This window comes from Neodiprion lecontei, chromosome 1 (genome assembly GCF_021901455.1).
Source record: "Neodiprion lecontei isolate iyNeoLeco1 chromosome 1, iyNeoLeco1.1, whole genome shotgun sequence".
Classification (NCBI taxonomy): Eukaryota; Metazoa; Arthropoda; class Insecta; order Hymenoptera; family Diprionidae; genus Neodiprion; species Neodiprion lecontei.
In genome coordinates, this window is record NC_060260.1 from 3,699,447 (window position 1) to 3,711,928 (window position 12,482).

Sequence of the window (12,482 nt, forward strand, 5' to 3'; positions counted from 1 at the left end):
ACAAGTCAATACATTTTTTGTAATTCAGGGTATCAATTGATAAAACTGAAGGAACTGGCTAACACAAAAAATTAGAAATCAATGGTTGCATGATGACTTCGTGAACAGATGTCACTACCGCTTGTAAAGCTGAAAGCACCCTTCGTTGTCCTTGAACCTGGCATCACTCGACGTAAAGCACGTAATCCGGTTGGTAGGCGAAGTTCTTGTCTCTAGATTTCAGGGAGATAAGCAGTATAAACATGACGGAAGTGAACGAGCTTGTTCGATATCAACGAGAATTGAAAGAGGAGGAGGAACTGATTGTTTCAATGCTGTCGAAAATAGACGAGCAGCTTCACGCACTCCAGGCAAGAATATTTTTTAGTATTTATATACACGGTATTAGAGCGAAAATCGGGCAAAATATTACTGAATGCTTCAAGAGTCACAAATGCAAACGTAATATAAGTAAAATAAAATTGTATTTCAGTGGATTCTAATTCGCTCTTAAGCTGTTTTAGGTCGAACAGCTTCATCTAGCGAATGCTTCAAATGCTGGGAAGCAAACAGTACCAGCGTCGCAAGATTCGGTCGGCACAAATGCAGTGCCGATGGAAACTAACGTAAAGAAGGAACTAGATCTTGAGGTTCCGAATACTTGGCAGGAGAGTGAAAATGACGAGGAAGAAGACAGCAACTAACAAAACAAATCATATCGATCATCAATTGAAAAATAAGGATTTAAACAGAGAATTTCATCTTATATTTTTACAAGAGAAAACTTTATGATTTTCACAATTATCCAATGTGTGTAAAGACAAACCTTGCCGGCTTAATTGGAATAATAACAACGTAATCTCCGCTGACTCCTGGTGCCTATTTGAATGACAATGATATCGCATCGCAGGATTGTTGCTACTTGTTTTAATTCCAGACTAAAGAAAAAATGTTATATTATAAATAACTTTACCAGTGATTATGTATAAAACTGTCAGATCTTTGTAGATTTGAAGTTTTTTGACCTATAGAAGTACTTTACATTCCAGGCTTCAAAGTATCATTCCCTGAGATTTTTCAGTTTTTACCCAATTTGCAGCAACCCTGCGTTTATTATTACAGCCATACTTTTCTTTTCACGAACTGATCTCATACAATGTAATGTCGCCAAGTACTGGCAGAGTACCCAAAGAAGTTTGATTAATAAACGAAACCATACATAGACTGCAATAAACATCATAATTTTTCTTGCTTACACACTATAAATATAAGTCCGTCTGGAAAGTCTATGTTGATCCGAAAGTACCCGCGGTTGTGGGTAAATTAAAGAATCGTCAGATAAGGTCGAACCTTTTATTCGATCGGCGGTTATTCAGACATCGCCGATATTTGAAATATAAAGAAACTAATGAATTGTAGTACCCTAATATGGTGGAGGAACTAAAGCTAAAGCTTATTAAGAATAGTTTCTCGACTCTGCGAGCGTCGGGGGAGGGCCAAGCTGGGAGGGATCCTCTGGAACAAGGGTAGGGGGTTTGAATTGCTCGGCTGAAAGCCTGGTGAATAATATACCGATGCCTTCTATCAGCGCCAATAAAACACCGCCTATAATCGCACTCCCTGCCATCGCTGGGACACCGTTTCGCGCAGCCAATATTCCGCCCGTCGCCGCCCCACTGATAATAGAATTCCACGGATCTTCTTTATGCCTGAAGTGTACCAAGGTACAGTCGATCGTTGAGAACATACCGCCCCAGACGGCAAAGTTTCCGGCAATGATAGGCGATCTCTGTTTTATGGCCATCAAACTTCCGACGAACCGTTTGTTCATACCGCTCGGTGCATTCCTGAATCCCTTAATGCTCTGAAACAGGGCACCCCCGATCGCTCCCATTGTGAACGCGCCTCCGCAATCGTCGACAATCCGCCATGGACAAGGTTCTCTCGCGTATTCCTCCATCCTCAGATCGACTATAGATTTGTAAACAAGAATAAATTATAGCGGCTAAACTTAACTGTTGAGAATTTTCTCAGTGATGAATTTGCACTAAACGCAAAAAATTCGAATGAAACATGAGCCGCTGATTATAAATCGTGTAACTCAATTTCACCGTAAAATATTCTGAGGCAAGAACACCGTGCAATGCTACCCGGTAATAGAAAAAAAATTAAATCATCCCACTCGACGATCAACGGACCATCGATAAGAGCAATTTGTATCGGTGGAATAGAGGTTAGGATGACGAAACGATCGCCAAAGTGACAACTGACAGCTTACACGCGAATGATTCTCGCGGTGAAATATCTGTGTGAAAAATGTATCCGTAGCTTATATCAATTATAAAATGTCTGGTTTAAAACACTCGTTAATACTTACCGTGGATATAATTTTCTTTCGTCCGATGTTGCGACGGATTATTCCACGGGCACACACGAGCGTTGCTCTGAAGGACTACGCAGCTCAGTTTCAAGACCTTGCTAATCACAAAATACTTGATGGTTCCAAATGCGTTCACAATTTCCCCAAAAAACACTGTTCGATAAAGCAATATTACAAACTAACATTTTCATTCAATTATCGAGCTTTAAAATCGATTCATATTCTACGAAGAGTATTTGTTTTAACTTTTCGTGCGCAGTCTCGTTTCGGTCGAACGACGAAAGAAAGCGTCGGCGCAAGAATTCAAGCCTCGGAAACGTGATAATGCCGATTGAAACTGCATTTAGAATAACTGAGAGACATTTATAATCGAGACCGGTAAATCTGAGTGTTATTTTCGTAGCAACGCAATCTGGTCGGTTTTATTTCGTTCAATGCTTATCTTCGTACAATCATACCCTAAGTTCCAATTGTGAAAGAAACGATCACTGTTACAAGGCCTGCAAGTATGCATGTATGTACATCCATCCATGTAACGCCTGAACGCGCAGCTGTGAAAGTACCAAAATAACGCGTACGCAGTGATTTCCAAAAATACATTGAAGAGCCAGTTGATTCTCATTTCCCGCTGCTCTGGACGTAAGTATATTACAGAGGATTTATATCTCTCTCTCTTTCTCAATTCATCCAATGGAAGCTGATTACGTTATATTCCGTCATCGGATATATATTGATTGGCAATCGTTCTTCCCGGAATAAACAAGTGCAGTTGCAACGACCGGAAATACCGGAAGACAATCAAGAAATAATTGTGCGCTTGCTTCAATCGTCTCGGTTCTCCTTTTACCGTTTTGATCATTGCTCTAGAAGGATTTCCTTCAGTTTTATCGATCATTCCCTGAAACTTGATCGTGATTTAACAGCAGATAAATATGTCGGACAACGTTGAGGCCGTTTGTAACGCTGGCGGTGACTCCGGCGCCCAGACAATCACCGAAATTAATACTTCGCCACCCGTCCAAAATACTGGTGACAACGTTGTCGTTCCTCCGCTTGACGCCTCCGCGGAATCAAACGCTGAGCAGAAGGTATCATCGTCGTCACCAATTGTAGAGCCTCAGTCACCTGAAAAGGTAATAATTGATGAAGCATACAAGTCATTTCAAGATTTTTCCAAAATAGAAACTCACATCAATATAATATCATCATCAAATTATTCCCAGGAGGAGAGCAATAAGAGTTCAGAAAACACGATAAAGCAGAACGGAAAGGAGTCTTCTGAAGTGTCGAAACTTGAGCTGGAAATTCAGGTAAATTGTCCAGGGTATTTTACAACCAGTCTATCTGATACCTCATTGCGGTAACTGATCATCCTCTGGTATCAACAGAAAAGGATACACGAGCGTGATAATTACAAAAAAAAATTGACCGACACGGAGAGAAGGCTGAACGCGCTTCAGGCATCGTACAACGCGGTAACGAGCGGAGAAGGTGATGAAATAACTCTGCGAAGAGAGAAGGAAGACCTGAAGAATATGCTTACGCAGACTCAGCTGATGCTCGACGACCGTGGTCGTCTTATCACCAATCAACAGACCCAAATAAGCGCCCTGTCAAAGCAGGTTTCATCCCTAAAGGAGGTGGTTGCGATCACCAAAGATCTTCTCAACATAAGAAATATGGAGGTGAAGCATCTGCAGGTGAGCCGAAGCCTTCAGTTTCTACTTTGCTCGCTACCGATGAACTCTAACGTTATTTCTTTTTGTTATCTCGTTACAGGATGACGTCGACTCGATGGAGAGCAAGATCACTGCCGAACGTGAGAAGCATAATCTAATGATGAACAAAATGGACTCTGCTGTACGACTCAACGCTGATCTGAAGAAGGAATACGAGACGCAGCTGCACCTGTTCCAAGACCTTCGCGGAAAGTATGAGCAAAAGGTGACGCTGCTTTCGGAGGAAAATCGGGCCCTGGAGGCCGCCAATCAATCGGCCGTCGTCTAACGATCGTTGTCAGAAGTCGTTCACTCTTGCTACCGTTACGACATAACGCAACGCGACATTTTACGTACTACACATAATTATATAACGACCGACAAGTCTGTGTCGTGCCGATTATTTCCTATGCGTTGTATAACATTTCTGTAAGAAATTTGATACCATTTTTTTCTACCAGCGATCACTGATCGTTGTATGCAATAAAAAAAAAAAAGCTTCATCCAAGAATACAATTATTTTTTTAGCAGCGTCGAATAGCGAGAATAATTTCTCGTTTTCATATCCCGCTACTACTGGGGCAATTTTCTAATCAAGAGACCGGATTACTGGCTTGCGCAGCAGGTGGTACGAGCTCTAATCGCTACGACGCGACGTGCGTTACGTTAACTTGATGTTCAGTCTTATTAAAATCCTCGGTATAAGTTTCTCGCGGGATTCACGAGACTTCAGTACCGACGCAACTGTCCCGCGATTAGAATCAGTATGAAGCTTCAGGGTACCGTAAACGCAGTTTTTATTCTCGGGGTGGCAGCCGGGCTCACTGAAATAGCGAGCGGCGTCTGCATAGTAAGAAACACCCCCGAGACGAAGGTGTACAGATACCAGTGTTTCAGGTCGAACAATTACTTGGCCGATCTGGCGGCGGCACCGATCGACGTACCGAAAATATCGTTCACCAACGCGAGGATACAATACCTGCGAAACAAATCGTTCGCTCGTTTCGGTCCCGGGTTGAAAAGCGTTCAGATCAACTATTCCGAGCTGGGAGAAATCGAGGACAGTCCCTTTGAGGGCCTCGTCGAGTTACGATCGCTGCTAATTACCGGGTGCAACTTACAGATTGTGAAGGGAACGTGGTTCGAGGGGCTTTCGAAGCTGGACACGATCATCCTGGATCACAACGAGATCAAAAGCGTTGAAAGCAGCTTCTTCAAGATCGTCCAGCCGCTCAAGTCTCTCGATCTTTCTTTCAACCAGATAAGCTGCATCCCCGTAGCTTCAATTTACGGTTTTCGTACGCAATCTTTTCACCTCGAAGGAAATCACTTGGCTTGGGCTTGCCTGGCTCAACTCCTCGACTGGTTTAAAAAGAACAATATCAAGCATGATTTCGCGGCGATAGGACCCTTCCCGCCAATGGAACCCTTGATCAATATGTGCGTGGAGAGACATCCGAGTTACAAACTGGACGAAACGGGCCTGGAGAAATGCATTCGGAAGAAACTAATGGACTTCTTTCCGCCTGGGGATAATTACACGGTCGAACAAGCTTGCAGATTTTTGACGGATAAACCGTCCCCGTTTTTGAACTGTTTCGACATTTGAATATTTATACTTACGTGAATGTATTAGGCAGTTGCCATACCTTTGCAATAACTATATTAGTGCTGTATACTAAATAACTCGTTTTTAAACTCAGCTTTATCTGTATAAAAATAAGAAAAATATATAACAAAATGAAAATATATTTTAAAGCAATATTCCTTCATCCAATTCCCACTTTACCCTACAACCACACTAGTCATTCATACATTTATTCGGCTTAAAATTTCTTCGGTTCAACTTACTCACATGAGAATATATTGCGAGATTCTTTTTACAGTTGCACAAAATTTCAGGATGTCTCTGTTTCTAGACTATTATTCAGCTCCGGAATTCAGCAGAACGTTTACATTCAGGGTAGTAAATATTGACGCCGAAGGTAGCGATCAGCCCTCAGTCAAGAACTTCACTTTGCTATGGGCGAAATTTCACTGATACTATTGCTTCAGTTTATATTATCATTTGGTAGCGTATTGGACAATCTTGAAATATATTCAAAGCCAAAAAAATTTGGGACCCAATGCGACTTCAACATAATCCGTTTACTTGGACCTACGCATGTCGTTCGAATAATAAATTGGGTATAAAGAAAAAGTATCAATTTCGGACGAGGCAATTTAAACCCTTCTCCACGTGAAAGAATGGAGCTCGACGAATATTACGTGACGAATCATGTGAACCAAATTTCTGACCGAAAAGCAGAAGAATATAAATATGTTAATTGGAAGCTCGTGTCCTTCTATTGACTTGAAAAAACTAAACCAACACTAATTTCTTAATTCGAGTTCATTGGCCACATCCTGTAATAAATGTTGAAAATATTTCTAACTATTTAAAAAGGCGTTTCCTAATCGCCATACTCGAGCATAGACAAGGTCCAACGTCTTTATCATATGCAGTCTGAATAACGCACGTGTAGCAATTATGCGCTAGATACAATTGGACAGACGGAACAACACTGCTCGGTATAAGATTCCCCTCACAATTCGCGAGAGTTTAGTAGACGTCTAGCTCAGAATCAGTATGAAGCTCCAAAGTGTCGTCGTGTTTGTTGCTCTCTGCGTTTTGGGCCTGACCGAAATGGCCAGCGCCATTTGTTTGCTGAGGAACGTTACGCGGCCCGTTCAATACTGGTACCAGTGCTTCAGATCGGACAATAATTATTTATCCGAGTTAAAAAAGTCACCGATCGACATACCGATCGTGACATTCACGAACTCGAGGATACCAATCATACGGAACGGATCCTTCACTCGTTTTGGCAGAACTTTGGAGACCCTCGGATTTCTGTTCAGCGGTGTCGAGGAGATCGAGGATCGTGCGTTTTGGGGCCTTCGCCAGTTGAACGTGCTCGCTCTCCCCGGAAATAAATTGAAAATTATGAAAAGTGTATGGTTCGAGGGACTTCCAAATTTGCGGAGAGTTTCGTTCGAAAATAATCAGATCAAACGCATCGAAGAAAACGTATTTGCGGTTCTCCCACCGCTGGAATGGCTTGACGTTTCCAGTAACAAGCTCAGCTGCATCCCGACAGCTAAGGTTGCCAATTTCAAAGCACGCGACTTCCAGTTTCGACACAACCGACTCACCTGGTCCTGCCAGGTCTTGGTGATGGACTGGCTCAAGGAAACAGGCATCAGGACGGACTACCTTGACTTTGGCAACCTGGACCCACCGTATGACCTTGCGAAAATTTGCGTGTCGAAGCTGCCGACCCCTAAGCTGGACGAAGCGTTTCTCAACAAATGCGTCGGGGAGACCACCCGCAAATATTTACCCCCCATGGCTGATTACACTGTTAAAGATATGTGCGAATACCTCAGAGACAAGCCCTCTCCGTTCTTGGATTGTTCCATATAAAGAAGATTGAGAATGACCGTCACGTACTTGTAATATACATGTAACAAGTAATAACGATCTTGTATCATGTTGCAAATTGAGCTGTCTTAATTATTAAATTACCTTCTATATTGCTTCTGTCCTGTATATAAGTAGGCAGCACTTGAGCTGTTTCGCCATGAAAATTCATACTGCAATGAGTCACATTTTTGAAAATAGTGGAATTACCAAGATGTAGTATAAAGAATCTAACGCAAGTGTTTTTCATTACGAAATATACCTTTCACATTTTCGGCATGTCCCTATAATGTTGAGTTCTTCTGCACCAAGGCAATAATCTTCAACCCCCACCCAATTTGACAAACTATCAGTTATACTTGCCTCTTTAACCAGGCCAACTAGTTCGCAGAAGGTTGTTCCAGTAATAGACACTCTGGGGAAGTTGCACGAGGATAATCTTCGAGCACGCGGTCTTCCATATTATCGTCTCTTCTTCTCTATTGGTTGAATTACGCGCTGGAGTCGGAGAGCGCGACATCCGCGGTATAAGATTTCGCTGACCATTCGGGATAATTCAGTCTGCGTTCGTTCAAGGATCAGTATGAAGCTCCACGGTTTGTTAGCATTCATCTTCGGCACGGTAGGGTTTGCCCGTTTGTCCAGGAGTTCGTGTTTGCTTCGAAATGCGAAGCCGAATGTGTACTGGTACCAGTGCTTCAGGACGAATAATTATTTGGCCGATGTGGAAAGGGCACCAATCGACGTGGACAGAGTGACGTTTGGTAATTCTAACATAAAAATTGTGCTGGACAGATCTTTCGACCGTTTGAGTAAGAATTTGGCACGATTGGGATTTTTCTACTGTGGTACCGAAGAAATCGAGAACAACGCTTTTCAGGGACTGACAGAGCTGGAATTTTTGGCCGTCACCGGAGGCAAATTGCAGGTCATAAAGGGCGCCTGGTTTGAGGGACTTTCGAAATTGCGGGTTGTTTCGTTCCAAAACAATCAAATTAAGCACATAGAAGACAGTTTCTTCTCCACGTCCCCGTTGCAAGTGGTGGACATTTCCTCGAACAAGATAACGTGTCTTCCAATTGCTTCGTTAACCAATTTCAAAGTGAAGGAGCTCTACTTCCAGTTCAATCGTCTCACGTGGATGTGCCAAGACATGATAATAGACTGGTTGAAGGGCAAGAACATTGAGACAGGGCACCACTTCCCCGAGTATAAAGATGCACCCTACGAGCTTATTAAAATGTGTTCAAACAAATTACCCAAGTCTTATCTTGACGAAGAAAGTTTTAACAAATGTATTGAAAACAGAACCAGCGAATTATTACCCAACCGAGAGAATTACACCATTAAACAGTTCTGCGAATTTCTGGAGAAGAAATCGTCACCTTTCTTAGATTGTAATGAAGATTGAAAATAAGTAGAATAGCTCGAATAATGTGTCATAACTTAACGCTTAATACGGCTATTAATACTGTATCTAATTAGAAATTAGGTCACACTTACCAATGCCCACAATATTTCTCCGCATTGTTCACATCTCGTGATCACTCCAAAGGTAATATTCTGATTGACCATCGATTGTTGTCAGATCTGCAATTATGTGATGCAGTGTTAATAAAATGTAGATTACATTCTCTGAAAATTCACTGCAAAGAAATATTATACTCACACTGTGTTGACGTGCTTATATGCAATTATTTCAAAATTTAATTTTCCCAATCCCCCCCTTTTTTTTTTTGTTGTTGCGGCAGTCGAGTCTTACATAAGTGAAACTGCAAATATATGGAAATTGAGCTGGATTAACCTCAGTATATTAACCCTTGTTGTTATTCTCCTACAGTTACACTGTATTGTAATTTAAGGATCGTTTTCCCAGAATTTATACGTAGCTGTAGCGAGTCATGCCAACCTACACGAAAGTAGACAAGTGCAAATAGTCTATCCTCTATGCGTATAAGCGCGAATCCGCATGAAATTGATTATGCAAATTATATATTACTGACGGCACACTAGACTAGACTTTGACTCTGCAGTCACTGACCGATTTATCGGAGTTTACAGATCGATAAAGCGAATCAGAGGTTACAACATTTTGTCATTCAATTTATGTTATTGTAAACAATTGCATTTGCAGCAACTAAAAAATTCTTGCGTATAAATATATCTTGTGTACATTAATCGCAATTATTCACTGTTCAGTGTTTTCCTCTATCTCGGCAGTATGGGGTTTCATCGCGAGAAGCTGACCGTAATTCTAATTCTCTGCATTATTGGCAACGATTTATAGTTTTCGCAGAATTTCGTAAAGCTGGAAATCGTTAAGTCGACGGTCACAGTAATCGAGGACGACGATTACGTACCTACCCGGAAATGAACGCGAGATTGTAAAGGAAGCTCCGAGGTTCCAGGGCCTTCCGAACCTGCCGATAATCTCGCTGAATGATTAACGAATCCAACAAATTGAGCCATGATATCAGCTACAACAAATTACTTGCGTTTCAAGATCAGCCCTCGCGATTTCCAAACCGCAGACATCGCACACGAGTATAATGTGTGGTCTTGAAAATGAAGAAATACACTAGAAAACTGGATGGACGAGAACCATGTTAGATACAGCCCGTAACTCATTATTGGAAATGTTTATCGACGCGCTCGTTATGATTTTTTTTCGTAATTATTTGATAAACGAGTGATAGCGATATAACGCGTGTCTCACTTTGAACTCATGAGAGAAGCTAGGAATTTCAACGTACGTTTACATTAGGAGATACAATTATTACAGCAATTCTTCTGAAAATGAAAAACGAGACCTTCTTACGTACAGAGAGAAATCACGGTGCGATGGATAACAAAAAGCACAATTTCGTAGTTCCAATGTAATAATTACATGTAGATTTTAGATTTGTGCAATTTTTCAAAACATTTCGTAATTTCACGTTATCCTATAGAGTCGAACTCTATCGGATATTCAAGTTTCTCATCTTTCATGACAGTGTGAGTATCTCAATGTATTCTAGTTGCCGAGATGAACGGTTTTCTTATTTATACACGATACAAATGAATTCAATCCACCTCTTATTGTTAATATTCAATCAGTCAAAAGTATCTTCGTAACTCTTTGTCCCCTTTCAGTCCAGTGACACAACGACAGGTGCTTCATCGTCTTCTTCGTCTTGCAGACAAGTAAAGTCCCAGAGAAACTTTTTCGTGAGTCTATCGCGCACTCGGACCGCCTGGGTTTTCAGACGTCCGTCGACTTTGTCGTTAGATTCAATATTGGCAAACAAATTACGCAAGTTGTGATATACGAAATTATTGCTAGCCACAATGTCGCACAGCACTTCTTCCGGGACGCAGGCCACTTGAGCCTCCAATGTGTTTAGAAACTCCGAGTAAATGGAACGCCGCAACGGTATCGCCGTGTCGGCCCCGCACAAAAGACCGACCAACTTCTTCCAGTGCTCAAACGCATCCAAGCTTTGTCCTACCAGGAAGCAGATGAACGCCAGCTGAAGTTCTCCCATTATTTCTATCGGGCTGTAATTTCATGATTTTCAATTAATAGCCGTATACAACTTTCGCTCCTTATTCCAAATGAAAACCAGATACTCCACAGACTTTTTCAATTCAGCCAACATTTTTTCCAGGGCGTAGCTCGAATCAAGAGAATGTTGCGTTATTTCGGCAGGTGTTGCTCCATCAGGATAGCTTTTATCCGGTAGCTTAGTTAGCCTCAGTTCAGTCCCAGCTCTTGGTTTCAATTGGGGAAGCAGCTGCTGCTCTCTGTCCTCGGCGGACAAACCGCTGCGTCGAGTTCGCTTCTCCACAGCCTCTCCTCCTCGTGGTCTAGAAGCATCGTCACAATTCTCCAACTCCAGAGCTGATCGGATGTACCTGAAAAATGAGCAGTATTAGTATATGTAGAGGAGTTATTAATGCCGAAAGCTTTCCATACCCACAAACTGGTGTACATCTTTCTACAACCGCATCGTCAATTGTGTTGGTCAATCCCTTCCACTGTTCCCAAATGTCATACGGATAGGGGCCAAGAAACTGATCAAGGCTAGTTAGATTCTGTTTTAAGCTACGTACCGTTTCTTCCGAAGGAGCTGCAAGAGAAAAAGGTGTCAATATGTGGATGCTGATGTAAATTGTATACGGGAAGAATTAAGAAGTCCGTACGTTTTGTGCTGACATCCTCTTTCTCCGCGTCCCAAGACATGGCCAAGAATTCAGACTTCTTGAAGTTGTGAATGAAGCCTGAACGGGGTGCAAGATCTCCAAACTCATTGACAGCACTGCAACATATCAAGTGGAATGAATAGAGTTTGTTTCAATCATCGATGATTCTATCATAAAGCCTTGCTAATTCTTGTTCACAGTTTCATTCACCTGTAATGAATATAGTGAAACCCTGGAGGAATCATTTTAACGCCCTTGAACTTTTCACCGGTGTTCCAAGACTTCATATCAACTCCAAAATCCGTCCCCAGAGGAACATTGAGCAGAACCAAAGTCGCCCCTTCAACCAAGAGGCGTTTAGCCAATTCCTGATCCATTTCGACACTTTCCTTGTTGCTCATTTTTCAAATAATCCTTCAAAGTTACACTTTGGACATCGAATCTTTACATCCTCTACAAAACATAATAAAAATGAAATAAGCGTGTACAAATGTTAAGATTGAAGTATAGTTTATAACCTATTTACTCACCGATTTTACATTTATGCTGCGACGTACGTATGTCAAGTACGATTTTACGCTCTGAAATGAATAGAGGCATCGACAAATTTGCGTCGTTCTCATGTCGCCATTTTATAATTATTTGTAATGCACAAAATTAAGACTTTTTGACAAACACGGTGAACCGTCACGCACATAATTCACAAGCCGACAGTCGGAGTTGCGGCCTTTGATTGGCGGACGCGCATCTACAGCTGATT

General features: G+C 41.8%; 6 protein-coding genes across 7 annotated transcripts; 4 read left to right on the top strand and 2 right to left on the bottom strand.

The window, feature by feature from the left end:
• Positions 1-722: 722 nt before the first annotated feature.
• On the bottom strand, positions 723-2,512 carry LOC107218810 (mitochondrial import inner membrane translocase subunit Tim17-B). The gene is made up of 2 exons (XM_015656830.2): positions 2,357-2,512; positions 723-1,950 (listed from the first exon to the last, which is right to left on the bottom strand). Exon 2 carries the CDS (start codon positions 1,937-1,939, stop codon positions 1,436-1,438), a length of 504 nt encoding a protein of 167 aa, XP_015512316.1. The 5' UTR covers positions 1,940-1,950; positions 2,357-2,512; the 3' UTR covers positions 723-1,435.
• Positions 2,513-2,702: 190 nt separating this feature from the next.
• Positions 2,703-5,828, top strand: LOC107218800. Of its 2 annotated transcripts, XM_015656813.2 has the most exons (5): positions 2,703-2,998; positions 3,283-3,492; positions 3,583-3,669; positions 3,748-4,059; positions 4,139-5,828. In XM_015656813.2, the coding sequence occupies exons 2-5, from the start codon at positions 3,292-3,294 to the stop codon at positions 4,364-4,366; spliced, it is 828 nt and encodes a 275-aa protein (XP_015512299.2). In that variant the 5' UTR covers positions 2,703-2,998; positions 3,283-3,291; the 3' UTR covers positions 4,367-5,828. The 2 variants fall into 2 exon arrangements, with proteins under 2 accessions (XP_015512299.2, XP_015512300.2); XM_015656814.2 differs by lacking the exon at positions 2,703-2,998 and having other exon boundaries at positions 3,184-3,492.
• LOC107218802 lies at positions 4,844-5,686 on the top strand. Its single transcript, XM_015656816.2, has one exon. The coding sequence runs from the start codon at positions 4,844-4,846 to the stop codon at positions 5,684-5,686; it is 843 nt and encodes a 280-aa protein (XP_015512302.2).
• An 878-nt stretch (positions 5,829-6,706) lies between the features above and the next one.
• LOC107218797 (leucine-rich repeat, immunoglobulin-like domain and transmembrane domain-containing protein 2) lies at positions 6,707-7,543 on the top strand. The gene has a single exon (XM_015656810.2). The coding sequence runs from the start codon at positions 6,707-6,709 to the stop codon at positions 7,541-7,543; it is 837 nt and encodes a 278-aa protein (XP_015512296.2).
• Positions 7,544-8,123: 580 nt separating this feature from the next.
• Positions 8,124-8,951, top strand: LOC107218796 (matrix-remodeling-associated protein 5). The gene has a single exon (XM_015656809.2). It carries the CDS (start codon positions 8,124-8,126, stop codon positions 8,949-8,951), a length of 828 nt encoding a protein of 275 aa, XP_015512295.1.
• On the bottom strand, positions 8,390-12,464 carry LOC107218807 (protein AAR2 homolog). The gene is made up of 6 exons (XM_015656824.2): positions 12,253-12,464; positions 11,933-12,175; positions 11,723-11,838; positions 11,496-11,649; positions 11,159-11,434; positions 8,390-11,077 (listed from the first exon to the last, which is right to left on the bottom strand). Exons 2-6 carry the CDS (start codon positions 12,121-12,123, stop codon positions 10,669-10,671), a joined length of 1,146 nt encoding a protein of 381 aa, XP_015512310.2. The 5' UTR covers positions 12,124-12,175; positions 12,253-12,464; the 3' UTR covers positions 8,390-10,668.
• Between the last annotated feature and the right edge of the window lie 18 nt (positions 12,465-12,482).

Bases quoted from the DNA above. Each gene is read 5' to 3' on its own strand.
- LOC107218810 (XM_015656830.2), bottom strand. From the start codon at position 1,939: ATGGAGGAATACGCGAGAGAACCTTGTCCATGGCGGATTGTCGACGAT.
- LOC107218800 (XM_015656813.2), top strand. From the start codon at position 3,292: ATGTCGGACAACGTTGAGGCCGTTTGTAACGCTGGCGGTGACTCCGGC. The intron at 3,493-3,582 runs GTAATAATTGAT...AATTATTCCCAG, and splicing joins AGCCTCAGTCACCTGAAAAG to GAGGAGAGCAATAAGAGTTC. The intron at 4,060-4,138 runs GTGAGCCGAAGC...ATCTCGTTACAG, and splicing joins TGGAGGTGAAGCATCTGCAG to GATGACGTCGACTCGATGGA.
- LOC107218802 (XM_015656816.2), top strand. From the start codon at position 4,844: ATGAAGCTTCAGGGTACCGTAAACGCAGTTTTTATTCTCGGGGTGGCA.
- LOC107218797 (XM_015656810.2), top strand. From the start codon at position 6,707: ATGAAGCTCCAAAGTGTCGTCGTGTTTGTTGCTCTCTGCGTTTTGGGC.
- LOC107218796 (XM_015656809.2), top strand. From the start codon at position 8,124: ATGAAGCTCCACGGTTTGTTAGCATTCATCTTCGGCACGGTAGGGTTT.
- LOC107218807 (XM_015656824.2), bottom strand. From the start codon at position 12,123: ATGAGCAACAAGGAAAGTGTCGAAATGGATCAGGAATTGGCTAAACGC. The intron at 11,839-11,932 runs GTGAATGAAACT...GATATGTTGCAG, and splicing joins TTTCACTATATTCATTACAG to TGCTGTCAATGAGTTTGGAG. The intron at 11,650-11,722 runs GTACGGACTTCT...TTTCTCTTGCAG, and splicing joins AGAGGATGTCAGCACAAAAC to CTCCTTCGGAAGAAACGGTA.